The 15,925-nt window shown below is 37.4% G+C and overlaps 1 protein-coding gene across 1 annotated transcript; it reads left to right on the top strand.

Annotated features, from left to right (window-relative positions):
- Positions 1-4,316: 4,316 nt before the first annotated feature.
- hadh (hydroxyacyl-CoA dehydrogenase) lies at positions 4,317-10,092 on the top strand. Its single transcript, NM_001200964.1, is given in 8 exon segments — positions 4,317-4,451; positions 6,229-6,357; positions 6,537-6,694; positions 6,791-6,917; positions 8,948-9,037; positions 9,332-9,404; positions 9,496-9,612; positions 9,702-10,092. Coding segments are annotated over 8 exon segments (930 nt in total). The 5' UTR covers positions 4,317-4,334; the 3' UTR covers positions 9,821-10,092.
- Positions 10,093-15,925: the final 5,833 nt, after the last annotated feature.

Raw genomic sequence — 15,925 nt, 5'->3', positions numbered from 1 at the left:
CAATAGTCCGAAAATTACGGTAATTTTATGAATTATCTGCTATTGACTGTCCAAATGTGAAGTTTTGTGTTGTGGCTCAGTTGTAGACTTCTGCTAACGTGCTAGCTAAAGTTTACTAAGTTGCCTCAGTTTTTTAAATGTTTGTTGTGGTCTGACAGAGACGTTGATTGTAGACTGCTGTTGTGATTTTATCTTGAAACGGTTTACATCAATCGAATCACAAGAATATTAGCTTTCCAAAGATATATCGCATGAGTACCCATGTACACACAGAAGCTGTGTACAGCATGTAAATTCAGGGTTGGGATTTTACATCGTATCTGAAAGGTAAGAGAGTTACAAAATAAAACCTTACCACGGTGAAACATTCTGCTCAATCGTGTTTGCAAACTTGTTTCTGTTTGATTGTCTGCACTTTCTGAATCGGGCTCGAACTGATACGGTAAGACCAACAAAATGTTGCTTACTAGTTTAGATTTGCTTTAGAAGCCTCGGAGGTTGGCGGTAATCCAAGGGGCATTACATTTCCGACGCACAAGGCTTTTGCCCAATCACATCACAGTGTATCAGCTGGCCAATCAGCGCACGCTGCGCTTTTCGGTAGGAGGGGCTTTGGAGAAATCAGAGCATTTCAGGCAGCCTGGGAATAGAGGTATTGTAATAATATACAATATTTCACAAAATAATGCGTTTTTTTGAACATTAAAGCATGTTAGCCTATTTTATTAAACCCAATAAACAAAATAATTCATGTTTAAAAATCATGATATGACACCTTTAATTATTATACTACATGTATTATGTCTCTTAAAGGGAACATATGGGAATTTTTTTTATTATTAAATAAGGCACATACTCTTTAATGTTTCATGCCTTGGGACTTGAAGGTTTAGTTTTGTTTGACCAATGAAATAAATGGATTTAAAAAAAAAAAATCTGTGTATGGAAGTATTTACATATGAAATATCAGCTACATATAAAGCATTGCAATTTATTACCTCTACACAAAAATAAAAAAAAATCTGATTTACCTGTCATATCCATAGACTTTCATTTGATTAAAGGTGCAATATATTATTATTATTATTATTATTATTATTATTTCTTCTTCTTCTTCTTCTTCTTCTTCTTATTATTATTATTATTATTATTATTATTAGTAGTAGTAGTAGTAGTAGTAGTAGTAGTAGTAGTATTTCTCACTAATACAAATAACCTGGATAATATGCAGAATGTGATAAAAAAAAAAAAAATCTAAGCAATGAGATAGATAGATAGAGAGATAGATAGAAATTAAATTCTATCTTTGTTTAACATTCTAAAATATAAGCTTTTATTCAGACATTTCTACACATTATTTTAAATCATTATAGTTGCACAGTCCCTGTATTATATAAGAATAATTTAATTAATTCATCTGCTATAGATTTGACAATACAGTCCCCTCTGAAACTACTGGAACAGCAAGGCCAACTGAATTTTTTTTTCTGTAGACTGAAGACATTTGGGTTTGAGATCAAAAGATGAATATAAGAAGAGAGTTTACACTTTGAGCTCCCCCCCCCAGGTATTTCCACAGGTAGACGTGGTAAAGAACATAGAACATAACACATTTTGTATTGGACCACCCAATTTGTAGGCCAGCAAAAATACTGGAACATGTGACTGACAGGTGTTTCTTGTTACCCAGGTATGTCCTGTTAGATTGATTGTTTAAACAGTAAATAGCTGTGAACATGTACTCTTGGTTTTAGCCTTCAGTTTCACCTGTGAAGATGGCATTTGTTGTTGAAAAGGATAAGCCAATATAAAGATCAGAGCTGTCTATGGGAGAAAAGCAAGCCATTTTGAAGCTGAGAAAGAGCCATTGCGCAAACATTGGGCATAACCAATACAACAATTTGGAATGCCCTGTAAAAGAAAGAAATCTCTGGCGTATTGAGCAACAGACAGCTGATGACAGAAACATTGAGAGCTGTGAAGAAAAACCCCAAAATACAGTCAGTGACATCACCAATAACCTCCAGAGGGCAGGGGTGAAGGTATCACAATACACTGTTCGAAGAAGACATTGTGGGCAGAAATATAGATGTCATACCACAAGACTCAAACCACTCATCAGCAGTAAGAATCAGAAAGCCAGATTGAAATTTGCAAAGAAATACAGAGATGAGATACAAAAGTTGTGATCATACAAAAAATCCAAAACTCTAAGCTCATCTGTGAAACATGGTGGAGGTAGTGTCATGGCTTGGGCTTACGTGGCTGCTTCTGGAACAGGCTCACTAATCTTTATTGATGATGTACCTCATGATGGTAGCAGCAGAATGGATTCAGAGGTTTACAGGAACATTTTATCTGACGATTTACCGAGAAATGCATCCAAATTAATTGGGAGGAACTTTAGCATTCAGCAAGACAATCATCTAAAACACACTGCCAACTCAATACAAGATGTTATCATTGGGAAAAGTGGAAGGTTTTAGACTGACCAAGTCCATCACCAGACCTTAAACCAATTGAGTATGTATTTCACCTCCTGAAGGGGTGACTGAAGGGAGAAACAAACAACAACTGAAAAAAGCTGCAGTAAAAGCCTGGAAAAGCATCACAAAAGAAGAATCCAACTGTTTGGTGATGTCAATGAGTTGCCGACTCGATGCAGTTATTGCAAGCAATGGATACGCAAGTGTTATTCACTTTAATTTACTTCAAGACTGATCTTTACCTATACTTTTGCTCACCTAAAAATTGGGTGGTCTGATATGATTTATGTTGTTCTAGGATTATAAATCATAGGTTCTTTGATTTATGTTGTTTAACACATCTAGATGTAAATACCAGGAAATAAAAGCTGAAATCCCTAACCCAAATGTCTTTGGTGTATAATACAAACAATTTCATTGATCTTGCTGTTCCAATAGTTTCGGAGGGGACCATATAGGTTGCATACTACAGTACTAAAAATATGTAAAAATACAGTTTGTCATATTCAACGTTATTTTTTTGATTTAGCAACAACTATGGGCAGGTGATACAACAGACATAGCATACCATGATACTGTAAAATATTTCTACAATTTAAGATATGTTTCGCTGTATATAGGTTAGCTAAGAAACTGCCAGCTAAACAGTAGAGCTGCATTTTAAAAACAGAACTGTAAAACTGTCTGAGTATACCTTTATTTAATGTCTAAAAAAATAAATAAATGATTTGGGAATGGAAATGGGGGGGGGGGGGGGGGTTGTAATTGAAAAATTATATGTTAAAAAATTATCAAATCAGCTGCTTCCATTTTATTCATTTCCATTCAGTTTGTAATTATTAAAAGATAAATAGCAGTAGTTAAGACTTTGGGCTACCTATTGGAAGGTCATGAGTTTAAATCCCATCACTGCCAAGCTGCCACTATTGGGCCCTTGAGCTAGGCCCTTAACCCTCAACTGCTCAAATGTATAAATGATATAAATCAGTGGTTCCCAAACTTTTCCAGTGCAAGGCCACCCAAATGGCATTAACATTTGACCGAGGCCCCCCTTTTGCAAGATGTCTTTAAAACACATTAAAAATACAGACTTCTGAATATACCCCCCCCCCCCTTTTTAAAATTAATAATTACATCTTGCATCTTTACATTGCATTAGATTAGGAATTGATTGTGTGTGTGTGTGTGTGTGTGTGTGTGTGTGTGTGTGTGTATGTGTGGTTGTCTGAGAGTGAGAAAGAGAAAATCTATTTTTCACACCAAATTTTTGAGGCCCCCCAGGCGCCCCCTGGCGGCCCCGACTTTGAAAACCACTGATATAAACGATATAAATGTAAATCGCTCTGGATAAGGGCGTCTGCCAAATTCCATAAATAAATAAATAAATAAATAAAGATAAACAATTAAAACATGTTAAAAAATAAAGTGATATCATGATTGATATCTCAGTTTATCATGATATCAATAATATCGTCCGACTGTAATAATAACACCCACCGTGTAGATGTGAGTAGTATGAAAATGGTGTATGGTTAATGCTCAGATATTTATCATTTTGTAAAGAAATTTGAACTTATCTACAATTTCAATTTTACAAATTCCTATACATTCCTTTCCACAGTGCTCGATTTCAGTATTTCATGTGGTTATTTTCGGCGTATTATATATTAGAATATATACGTATTATATTTAGAACTCCCTCATAGATACATAGCACACTAGGAAGTAGGGTAGTGTAGTAGTCACGTGGGTTGGGAACGCGCGAGAAAGGTTTAATGCAGGAGACGTGACCACGTGACCAAGGCTGACTTTTCCCCCAGTTTTGAGACGAGCCGCTGTCACACAGTCATGGCGTTTTTCACTCACCACATCACCCGAGCTCTGAGCTCTTCTACCGTCCGAAACGCCGCCATTAAACATGTTACTGTTATCGGAGGAGGATTAATGGGCTCGGGAATCGCACAGGTACTAGCGAACAAGCTAACGGATAACTAGTAAGGAGCCTACAGTGTGCTAGCTAGCTAGCTAACATCTGACTAGCTGCAGCAGGTCACCTGTCCTCTAAGTGCATGCAAGTTTCATTTGCAAAATATTTCCATCTAAATCTCATGACAGCATGTTGCATGCAGGTCAATACTCTGTTCTGCATAGGATTGTACGCATATATATTTTTATATTTTTAAGTTTTAAGACTGAATCCTAAATAGCTCCCTGTTGTACATTTAGTGCACTAGATATGGTGTATAAACTCATGTTATATAATGATTAATGATTTAAGGAGGTGTTTTGGATCCAGACATTAAGCTCCTGTGTTAAAGCACACCTATTATGGTTTTGAAACATGCCTAATTTTGTTTTAAAGGTCTCATACAATAGATTTACATGCATCCAAGGTCAAAAAACACTTTAATGTGCTCATAATTTAAACTGCAGCATTACCCTTTTCCTCTCAGTGTTACAAACGACTCGAGTTCTAAAGGATTCATTCTAAACTCCTCCTTTCAGAGAGCATACTCTGCTCTGATTGGTCAGATGTCCTAGTCTGTTGTGATTGGTCTACCGCTGTCAGAGCGCAGCCAATGAAGACCAGAGGTGGGGCTTTTTGTTACAAACCTATGTAGGTTAGTACAGGAAGTAAGTCTGGAATTATTAACGACTCGTTTCAGCTGTTCAGAATCGGTTCCTTCTTTTAGGAGTCAATAACTCCGTTTGACCTGCGCTTTGATTTTTGAAACTTTGCAGACTTTTTACATTCACAAACAGCTCTAGAACACACTACATGAAAGGTAATATTTGAAAAATAATAGGTGCACAATAAATATGAGATAATAATTAAATTTTCAAGAGTCATTTGTCGATGAACTATTTAGCAGTGGTGTTGTTATTATTTAACATTTTGTCTCATAAAAGTTACAGAATGAAAGGAACAAGGACAGCAGAAGTACAATCCATGAACATGCATAACTATGTTTATAAAAGGGAAAAACTTTTGATGTTGTAGCATATTTCATATTACATCACAACTCTAAATTCAAATGAGTATTTAAATTGCTTGCAGCGAAGTAACAAAAAGTCTAACACAAATACGAGATAGAAAAGACCGACTCACACTTCAGCTTTCGCTTCAATTTCTTTCGTTTTATTGGGGATGCAAAATGCATTGGGTAAAAGCTATGCATTTTACCCCCCAATTAATATTCGTCATTAAAACATTTCGAAAGATTTTTTGTCTGGATAAGGTTATTTAGATTTAGACTCGCTTAAGAGGATTTCTCCTGATTGTATTAGATTAAGGTTCTTCAGATGTGCATGTTCATGTATTTTGGCCATTTTTCAAACCATATTGAATAATTTATTGCTGGTTTAAAATGGTACATTCATTGTATGTTAGCACGTTTGTCTTGCACGTCCGGGGTTGTGGGTTCAAATCCCGCCTCTGCCCCGTGTATGTGCGGTGTTTACATGTTCTGCCCGTGCTTTAGGGGTTTTCTCCAAGTACTTCGGTTTCCTTCCTCAATCCAAAGATGTGTGTTTTAGGCATTTCCAAATTGTTCGTAGTGTGTGAACTAGTGTGTGATTGTGCCCTGTGATGGGTTGGCACCCCGTCCTTGTGCCCCGAGTTCCCTGGGATAGGCTTCAGGCTTCCTACCACCATGTGTAGGACATGCGGTACAGAAAATGGATGGATGGACATTGATTAAAGGAATTCGTTCTTATCCTGCCTGTTGTTGTCTTCATCCAGGTTGCGGCAGCGACCGGACATTCAGTAGTGCTGGTGGACACGTCCGAGGACATCCTGAAGAAGTCCACCAAGGGCATTGAGGGCAGTCTGAAGAGAGTAGTGAAGAAGAAGTTTGCAGACAAACCTGAGGTCAGATTTCATTCTCGAGTCGTCATTAACAGCTGATGTCTTCTCTGTGTTTGTTTGTGTGTGTGTGTGTGTGTGTGTGTGTGTGTGTGTGTGTGTGTGTGTGTGTGGACAAAAATGATGCTTTGGAACCCTGAAGCAATGCACTAGAACGGACGAATCTGTGTCTTTTCTCTCCACAGGCCGGAGAGGAGTTTGTTCAGAAGGTGCTGAAGAACATTTCCACGAGCACAGATGCAGCATCGGTGGTGCAGGGCACTGATTTGGTGGTGGAGGCCATCGTGGAGAACCTCAAAGTGAAACAGAGTCTCTTCTCTACACTGGATAAAGTGGCACCAGAGTGAGAGATTCAGCGCTGATCAAAAAGTTATGTTGGCATTTTGAAATGAATGTTTCGGATAATGAAACGTTGACGCGTGCTTGTGTTCCCCATCAGACACACCATCTTTGCCAGCAACACGTCCTCTCTTCCTATTGCGGATATCGCAGTCTCCACAGCTCGCTTAGACCGGTTTGGAGGGATCCATTTCTTCAACCCCGTCCCCATGATGAAGCTTGTGGAGGTAAGGTTTAATTATGCTCTTTATATACATTATATAGACTGAGTCGACATTTTTTTGGTAATAACTGATTGGCCGTCTTATCAGACATGTCTACTAGAGGTCAACTGATAGTGGATTTTTACCGATAAGTAAGTCGGGATGTATCTACCTGCTGATAACCGATTAATCAACCGATAGTTTTTAAAATTGATGCTGAATGAAAATGCAACACTCAACGTAAAATATTGCAGAACATTTATTTAAAAAAATTAACAGTACTGACTGTACCATGAACATGTACTGTACTTTTTTTTATGAAATAAATGCATAAATATTCATGTATATTAATTATATTAAAGTAAATAAAATAAATACATCAAACTGAACCAAAAAGTAACACTCCAAATAACAAATAAAAACAGAGACATCCAAAGGGAGTCAAAAAAAAAAACTTCAAATAACAACAAAATTTGTCAGTGATAGTTTTTATTTCTCCTCTAGAGGCCGCTCTCGTACCGTATAATGACTGCGGACTCTTCTCGGTCACTCCTGCAATGAACGCAACCCGGAAAAACTATCGGTGTGGATTTTTGCAGATAACCCACAGTTCCAGCTAACGGTTATCGGTGTCGATTAATCGCCAAAACCGATCAATCTTTCGACCTCTAATGATAAATTAAAGGTGGTCTGGGATTCACTTCAACCATAGTTCGCATCAGATCGCACTCCACCTCGCATACTGGGTAGCATGATTGGTTCATCTTAAAGAAGAAGAAAGCCTTTATTTGGAATATACACATTACAGCGCAGTTAATTTTTTTACTTCACATACCTCAGCTTGTTAGGAAGCTTGTTACTTCCTGTTTCTACTTTAGTGAGGCCAGGAAAATGGTTATTATGGTTATTGATATATAAAATCTCACTTTTATAGCACTGGAGCAGAGAACTAAGTTCAACTTTGCATTGAGAGCATGGTGTAAAAGGCATATCTCATGTCTACCTGCATAAAACTTTAGTTGTTTTGCAGGCATTCCTGCATGATGGCATGCATTGCATCCTAAAAGCATTTTTCTTTGCCACTGTTGGTACCACAGGTGTGTGTATGTGTATATATGTATATATATTTTTTTAAATTAAGGTGGTGGATAGAGCTTTCGGTGGTGGATAGGGGTCATGGGCATTCTGACCGGTTTGCAGCTACGCCGCCCCATACACAGAAAGCTGTGATGCACTGTGTGTTCTGACACCTTTCTATCATAGCCAGCACAAACTTTTTTTCAGCAATTTAAGCTACAGTAGCTCTTCCGTGGGATCGGACCAGACAGGCTAACCTTCGCTCCTCACTCAAATCGGTGAGCCTTGGGAGCCCATGACCCTGTTGCCAATTCACTGGTTGTCCTTCCTTGGACCACTTTTGTTAGGTACTAACCACTGCATCCCGGGAACACCCCACAGCACCTGCTGTTTTGCAGACGCTCCGACCCAGTCTTCTAGCCATCACAATTTGGCTCTTGTCAAAGTCGCTCAGATCCTTATGCGTGCCCATTTTTCCTGCTTCCAACATGTCAACTTCGAGAACTGACTGTTTACTTGCTGCGTAATATATCCCACCCATTGACAGGTGCCACTGGAATTAGAGCTCGACCGATATTGATTTTTTTTTTTTTTTATAACCGATACCGATTATTTGCATGTTTATGTGCCCGATAACCGATATGCAGAACCTATATGTATTTATTGTTTTGCTTTGGTTTTTGACACACTGTCTGATTAAGGAAGAATGATTAAATATCAGGAAAACTATCGGTAAAATCGATTATCGGTCGATCTCTAGCTGTAATGAGATAATCAACGTTGAACTCTCAATTTCAAAGAAATGAGGTTTGACACTATATGGGCTATATTGAACACGGGTCTCGCCTGATTATCTGGAACGTGCCGTATGTTAGATTAGAAGTGAAATTCGGCAGGACTAGGACACACATTAAAGACCTTTACTGTTCCGAAATGTCTGAAAAGATCTCGTACTTTTGAATGTCTTCTGCTTTTAGGTCATCCAGGCTCCAGGAACAAGCCAAGAAACATTTAACGCACTCCTTGATTTCAGCAAAGCATTAGGAAAGCATCCAGTGTCATGCAAAGTAAGTTTGAAAACCACGTTTATGAAGCAATATACAGCTGATGTTGGTTAATAAGATGCGATACAATTGTGATTGTAACTTATTACTGGGGTTGAGAAAGAGAAAAGCACAGTTTAGAAGAACATGTTTTTATTTCGAATATGTTACATGCTAAATTTAGACAGTCAGTTAGACTCTCCATTTTGCTTTTGTTAGACGTATTTGCTAGTTTTAAATCAGATATGCCGTATTGTAAATATTGCCAGCAGTGAGCGAATCATTTCCACCTTTAATGCAGCATTGTTCTTGTGTAAGGACACTCCAGGCTTTATTGTAAACCGGCTGCTCGTGCCTTACCTAATAGAGGCTGTGCGACTACACGAACGAGGTACACTTGCTACCCACGCTCCAGTTTACACTTACACCTGTGTATATTATTTATGAAATGGTTCATAATGTTCATTTCTCCGTTTCTTCAGGTCACGGTTCCAAAGAGGACATCGACGTAGCCATGAAGCTCGGAGCCGGTTATCCCATGGGTCCTTTCGAGCTTTTGGACTACGTAGGATTGGACACGTCCAAATTTATCGTTGACGGTAAGCCTTCACGCGATCAGGTTGTCATTTTATTCCTTTAACGTGATTGTACGATTATTTCTTAATTCATTGTTCACGCGTCGTTGTAGGATGGTATCAGATGGAGCCAGAAAACCCACTGTTTTCTCCAAGTCCGCTTCTCAACAAGCTAGTATCCGAGGGCAAGCTGGGCAAAAAAACCGGAGAGGGTTTCTACAAGTACAAATAAGTGGAACTGGGATGATTGCTGCACTTTGAATTCCTGGCCAGAGAGCAAAAATCATGAACGCATGTAGAAAGTCCAGAGAGATAACAGAATCGGACTAACGGATCATTAAACAGCAGTTGTGCAATAGTTAAAGCAAAAAAAAAAAAAAAAAGATGTAGAACAAACACTAGTGCCTTGCTGTGATGACATGTTGAGAAAAGATTATGATGATTTCCGCACATCATACTTTGTCAGTTTTGTATGTCAGTGCTAAAATTAAAATTATTTCTTCATGAGCGAAGTCTTCAAATGTGCTGTACTGACTGGTTTGAAAACCTTTTATTTTATTTATTTATTTATTTATTTTAAAAGAATAATAGTAATATAGATGACAGCTTGTGCATCTTTTCTACATTAATGTGCATTATGCAAACATGCAAAAACACACCAGCTATGCAACAACACTAGGAAGAAATAAAACCCCGCAGAGATCAGTAAGTGTCCTGCAAGACCAGTGATCCTCTGTAGATGTTGAAGGTGAGCATGCTCTGACTGTAGCCTGTCACATCTCTTTGCACATTACATGGTCACATTACATGATGATGATTATCTCTGCAGTACAAACAAATTCTTCAGAATACATTGGTTGTTTTGCTTGCATGACGACAATGACCTAAAATGTACCAATCTGGCCTTGATTAAATATTAATCGCCTACAATGCGCCCAAAATAAGCAGTGCTGGGCAGATAATCACAGGGGCCTCGGCATGTCTGATGTCTGCAAGATGTTCCGTTCTGCTTGGTTTAAAATGGGTTTCGACTTGTATTGAGGCTCCATGTGATGGTCTGACAAGCGTCCAGTAATTCGTCCTGTAGCAGCTCTAAAAACTGGTTAATCTAGTGGTTTAGAAGACTTCGGCTCAGTTTAAAAGTGCTCTGATTGGCCGTGATGTTTACAGCGTTTGTCAGACATCTTGTTTTCATTCGCTTTCTAGTCTCCATCAAAGGCATGTCCTCATGCTATGCACCTGATCATAAAGATGGGTTTTCTTCATTTTTAACTATTTTCTACTATTTAATATTTCTAATTACTAAAGAAACCACTGTGGTAACTTTTTTAATCATACAAAAACTTCAACTATATTTCCTATGAAGCTTTGTACACTCTTGATATCTTCTCAAGCAGCTTCATTAAATAAATAAATAAATAAATAAATAAAGACCCCCCCACCCCCACCCACCCACTAGGCAGAGCTTCTCACTGCTTGTCCTACATTCTAAATCTCTACTCTTTTGAGGAAACAATTTAGTTTTAAGTAAAAATAAATAAATAAATAAACAACTACTTAACAAATATATATATATATATATATATATATATATAAGATACAAAAATAAACATATACATGAGCATTAAAATACACTATATGGCAAAGTGTTTGTTGACCATCATATTCATATGTGCTTGTTGAACTTACCATTCCATATTTAGTCCCCTTTTGCTGTTATAATATCCTCCACTCTTCTGGGAAGGCTTTCCACTAGATTTCAGAGCGTATCTGTGGGGATTTGTGATCATTCATCTACAAGAGTGTTAGTGAGATCAGACTCTGAAGTTGGGATGTTGAGGAGGTCTGGGGTGCAGTCGGCGTTCCAGTTCATCCCAAATGTGATCAGTGGGGTTGAGGTCAGGGCTCTGTGCAGGACACTCGCGTTCTTCTACTCCATCCTTGGCGAACCATGTCTTCATGGAGCTCGCTTTGTACACAGGGGTATTGTCATGCTGGAACCGGTTTGGGCCGCTTACATCCAATGAAGGGAAATTGTAATCCTACAGCATGCAAAGACGTTCTATATAACTGTGTCCTTCCAGCTTTGTGGTAACAGTTTGAGGCAATCCCTAGTGTTTCCACACTTTTGATTGCTACCGTATATTTATTCTACCTGCCACAAGACAACACTGGATTTTATTTTGTGCAGTTTATTTTCCATCATCAGAAGTAAGATTTAAAGGAGTACTGAGCTAACTTCTCCAGTAGATGGCAGCATGACATTCTTTTTAAAAGATGCCTCACATTACTAGTCATATATTTATGATAATAAAATCCCATTTATTTGGTGTGTTTGTTTTATTAATAGCCTTTAACTCTGCTTATTTTGATTAAAAATAAATGCGAATTAGGCATACAGTGAATTAGCCACTTTAGCCTCGTGGCTCAAGTACAAAACTGAAGACGTTAGCCCAATACATTTGAGCTAAAAAAACAAAAAAGTAACATTTTAATTGTATAATTTTGACTGAGTTGTTTCAGTAAACTAAAAAAGCTCATCAATTACATGTTGTGGTGCCATTTAGCATTTGAATTACAAGGTATCTTTGCTGACAGACTCAAGTTTGCTATTACATAAGTAACGGGGTTGAGGTTTTTCGTTTGCTTGTTTTTTTTGTTTCTTTGTTTTTTTGTTTTTTTTTAAAGCATAGAATTAGCAAATAATCAATATGTGGTTGATTGGCATCCATGATAACATGAGGACATTATAGTACATTCTAATATTTGCGTATGTATTTATTACAAGTAATAATTTACTTTCAATCTATCATCATCCTTGATCTTCATTCAATATAATACTATCATTGGAAATGAAGGGAAAAAGAATGAGAACGTGGGAAGTTTTCTTCTTCCCATGATCTTCCGGAAATTTGAATGAGCTTCCTGTTGAACGTGTGATCTTTGGAAATATTTACGATCATTTCTTAGAGGTGAGTACAGTATGTTCAGGCAACAGGGTTGAAATAAAACGTGCAGTGTACAAGCATGAGATGTTAAAAGGATTTACACGTCAATGCAGAAGCTAATATGATTTAAAAAAAAAAAAAAAAGTATTTCAATGATGATATTTCAAGCTAGTTGTAGTTGACAGGGACAGGCCAAGTCCTGTAGAGGTTTTTAATGTCATGGATATTATTTTTAATGTTTATTTATGATACACATGCACATACTTTGTTGTGAATTTATTTAAATGTTTGTCTGTGTGTGTTTTTTTATTTATTTATTTATTTATTTATTTATTTTTTAAAAAAACCTTTACAATATACACTACATGACCAAAAGTTTGTTGACGCCTGACCATCACATTCATAAGTGCTTGTTGAACTTACCATTCCAGAGTTAGTCCCCCTTTGCTGTTATAATACCCTCCACTCTTCTGGGAAGGCTTTCCACTAGATTTCAGAGCGTATCTGTGGGGATTTGTGATCATTCAGCTACAAGAGCGTTAGTGAGATCAGACTCTGATGTTGGGATGTTGAGGAGGTCTGGGGTGCAGTCGGCGTTCCAGTTCATCCCAAATGTGATCAGTGGGGTTGAGGTCAGGGCTCTGTGCAGGACACTCGCGTTCTTCTACACTAGTCTTGGCAAACCATGTCTTCATGGAGCTCGCTTTGTGCTTCCAATTTTGTGTTAACACTTATTGGGAAACCACATATTTGTATGATGGTCGGGTGTCCACATACTTTTGGCCATATAACGTATTTATATTGATATTTATATCACAGGGACACAAATGGCACCCCAATTTTGTAATCAGTTTCCTGGTATACAAACTGGAAGCAACAGAAATAACTTGAGTTTTGAGCACAAAAAATGTGCTTGTTGACAAACTAAATCACCAAAACTCTCGCCAGCTGACAAGACTGCTGATAAAAACGAACAGTGCAGCTCTGACAGGATGTCAGTTTATAGTAGTCATTATCCTACATTTGAAGTCTCTCCATCCATCTGCAGTATTTCACTCCAGATTAAATGAAACGGCTGCACGACAGTCCTGATTGCCAAAGTCCTCTTTTTTTTTTCTTTCTTTTCTTTTTTTTTTAAAATGGCTTTTCCGTTTATGAAATGCATCCAAAAGGCTTTTGTGCCGAGTCGGATCCCATTGGCGGATTTATTTCACTTCCATGAAAGGTCATCTGTCTTGCAAAGTCTGCAGCAATTAAAGCTTATTCATTTAAACAATAATGAAGAACAAAATTGGTACAGTTTTAGTCAGAAAAATAAGCCTAATCATATAAACGTAGCCAGAGGCACCCGTAGGAGAAATAGGTCATTTAATATACAAACACAGAGGTGCCAACATCACTAACAAGAAAATCCTAGCAGGCAGAAAGAAAGAAAACAGAATTTTACCACGCAGATGTGCGCCAAACAACGAGGCAAAAGTCTGGTGTGAAGAAGAAGAATAATAATAATCTTATTAATAATAATCAGCTTCTTTGTTTTTTCCTCGACCAAAGACGAAACACTTCCACACATTCGTTTTCTTTTGGATCACAAGACCAAGGTTCATAAATTCACAGGTCAAAGTTCACCTAGATAAAAGTCAGCGTCAAGCAAAAGGAACTGCTATTAGAAACAAACGCATGTCTTTCACGTCCCACGTCCTTTCCCCTTCAGTGAACTGGTTTCCTCCTGGGTATATTTTTTTATTAGTGTTTGGTCTGAATACTGGAGTTTACTGTCTCCCAGATCATCATAACAAGAGATCAAAAATAAATAAACCTAAAGTAAAATAAACTTCAGATGTTTGCACATCTGCAAATGGGATATCTGCATTATGAATGTTCCTCTGTTTCCCACTGACAGAGCTGGGGACATGGATTCACGACTAGTAACACAAGATGGAGCTACGCTACAGATCACTGAGATTGTCCGAGATTGTGGTGCCATTTAGCCCTTATAAATAAATTAATAAATAAGGTTTTAGTATAGATTTAGCAAAGAAACAAAACGTTGCTAACTAGCATCCTTACTAATAGCATGCTGCCATTATAAGTACTTGTTTATCATTTAATTAAAACACATTTCTTTCAAATTATTGTCAAAGCGAAATCGTCAGACGATATCACAACATCCCTGAAAATAAAGAAAAACTATGAGAAAACATACTTTTCTTCCTCCCATGATCTTCAGGAAACTTGGGTAAGAGTGTTTTTCTTTCAACCCTGTCACTCAATACCGCTATATCATTTTAAATTAAGAAACAAGAACGAAAGCGCACTTTTCTGCTTCTCATGGTCTTCAGGGAATTCAGATGATGAAACTTCCTGTTGAGCATGTGTTCAGGTAACAGGGTTGAGTGAATGCTGTAGGACACTAATTTATTAAAATGCTAATTTTTTTTTCCATCATCTATAATGGATGACTTGTGGAAACGCATGTTTTAAACATGAGCAGTTAGTCGGATTCACACATTAATGCAAATATATATATATTGGAATCTTAATGATTATAGTGTAGTTATAGTGGACTGGGGGGAAAATACGGTTTTCTAAGTGCTATAGATTTTTAAACTTATTTACCTGAAACATTCATACATGTTGTTAAGGACACTTTGCCAGAATTTTTTTTTTTTTTTTTTTTTTTTTTACACAACCTTTACTTTACACACACAGGTATTAATGTAATATCAGTAGGACACAAATAACACCCCAATCATGGAATTACTCAAATACTAGCCTATTTTAATCAGCAGTAATGAAATATAAGCCATAGCACTACAATTAAACTTCATTCTACTAGACTACGTGCAATAATAAGACTGGGAACTTGACTTCCGTACCATCATGAAGAAAAACAAAATCATAATTCTCATCAAACATCATTTAAGATCATTTAAGATGTAGAGCAAACAAATTTCTAGATTTTCCTTTTAGTCATGTAATTAATACAGTATGACAACTTTGTGTAAATGCGAATTGAGCTGGTTTCAAAGTGCACCTATTATGGTTTTTCAGATATTACCTTGTTATATAGCGAGCTGTTTGTGAATGTAAAAAGTCTGCAAAGTTTCAAAAATCTAAGCGCACCACAAACGGAGTTATTGACTCCCAAAAGAAGGAACCGATTCTGAGCAGCTGAAACGAGTCGTTAATAATTCCAGACTTACTTCCTGTACAAACCTACTAGGTTTGTAATAAAAAGCCCGACCTCTGGTCTTCATTGGCTGCGCTCTGACAGCGGTAGACCAATCACAACAGACTGGGACGTCTGACCAATCAGAGCAGAGTATGCTCTCTGAAAGGAGGAGTTTAGAATGAATCCTTTAGAACGAATCAGAAACGAGTCGTTT

Source organism: Ictalurus punctatus, chromosome 3 (assembly GCF_001660625.3).
Source record: "Ictalurus punctatus breed USDA103 chromosome 3, Coco_2.0, whole genome shotgun sequence".
Taxonomy (NCBI): domain Eukaryota; kingdom Metazoa; phylum Chordata; class Actinopteri; order Siluriformes; family Ictaluridae; genus Ictalurus; species Ictalurus punctatus.
This window is presented reverse-complemented; position numbering and strand designations above follow the sequence as displayed.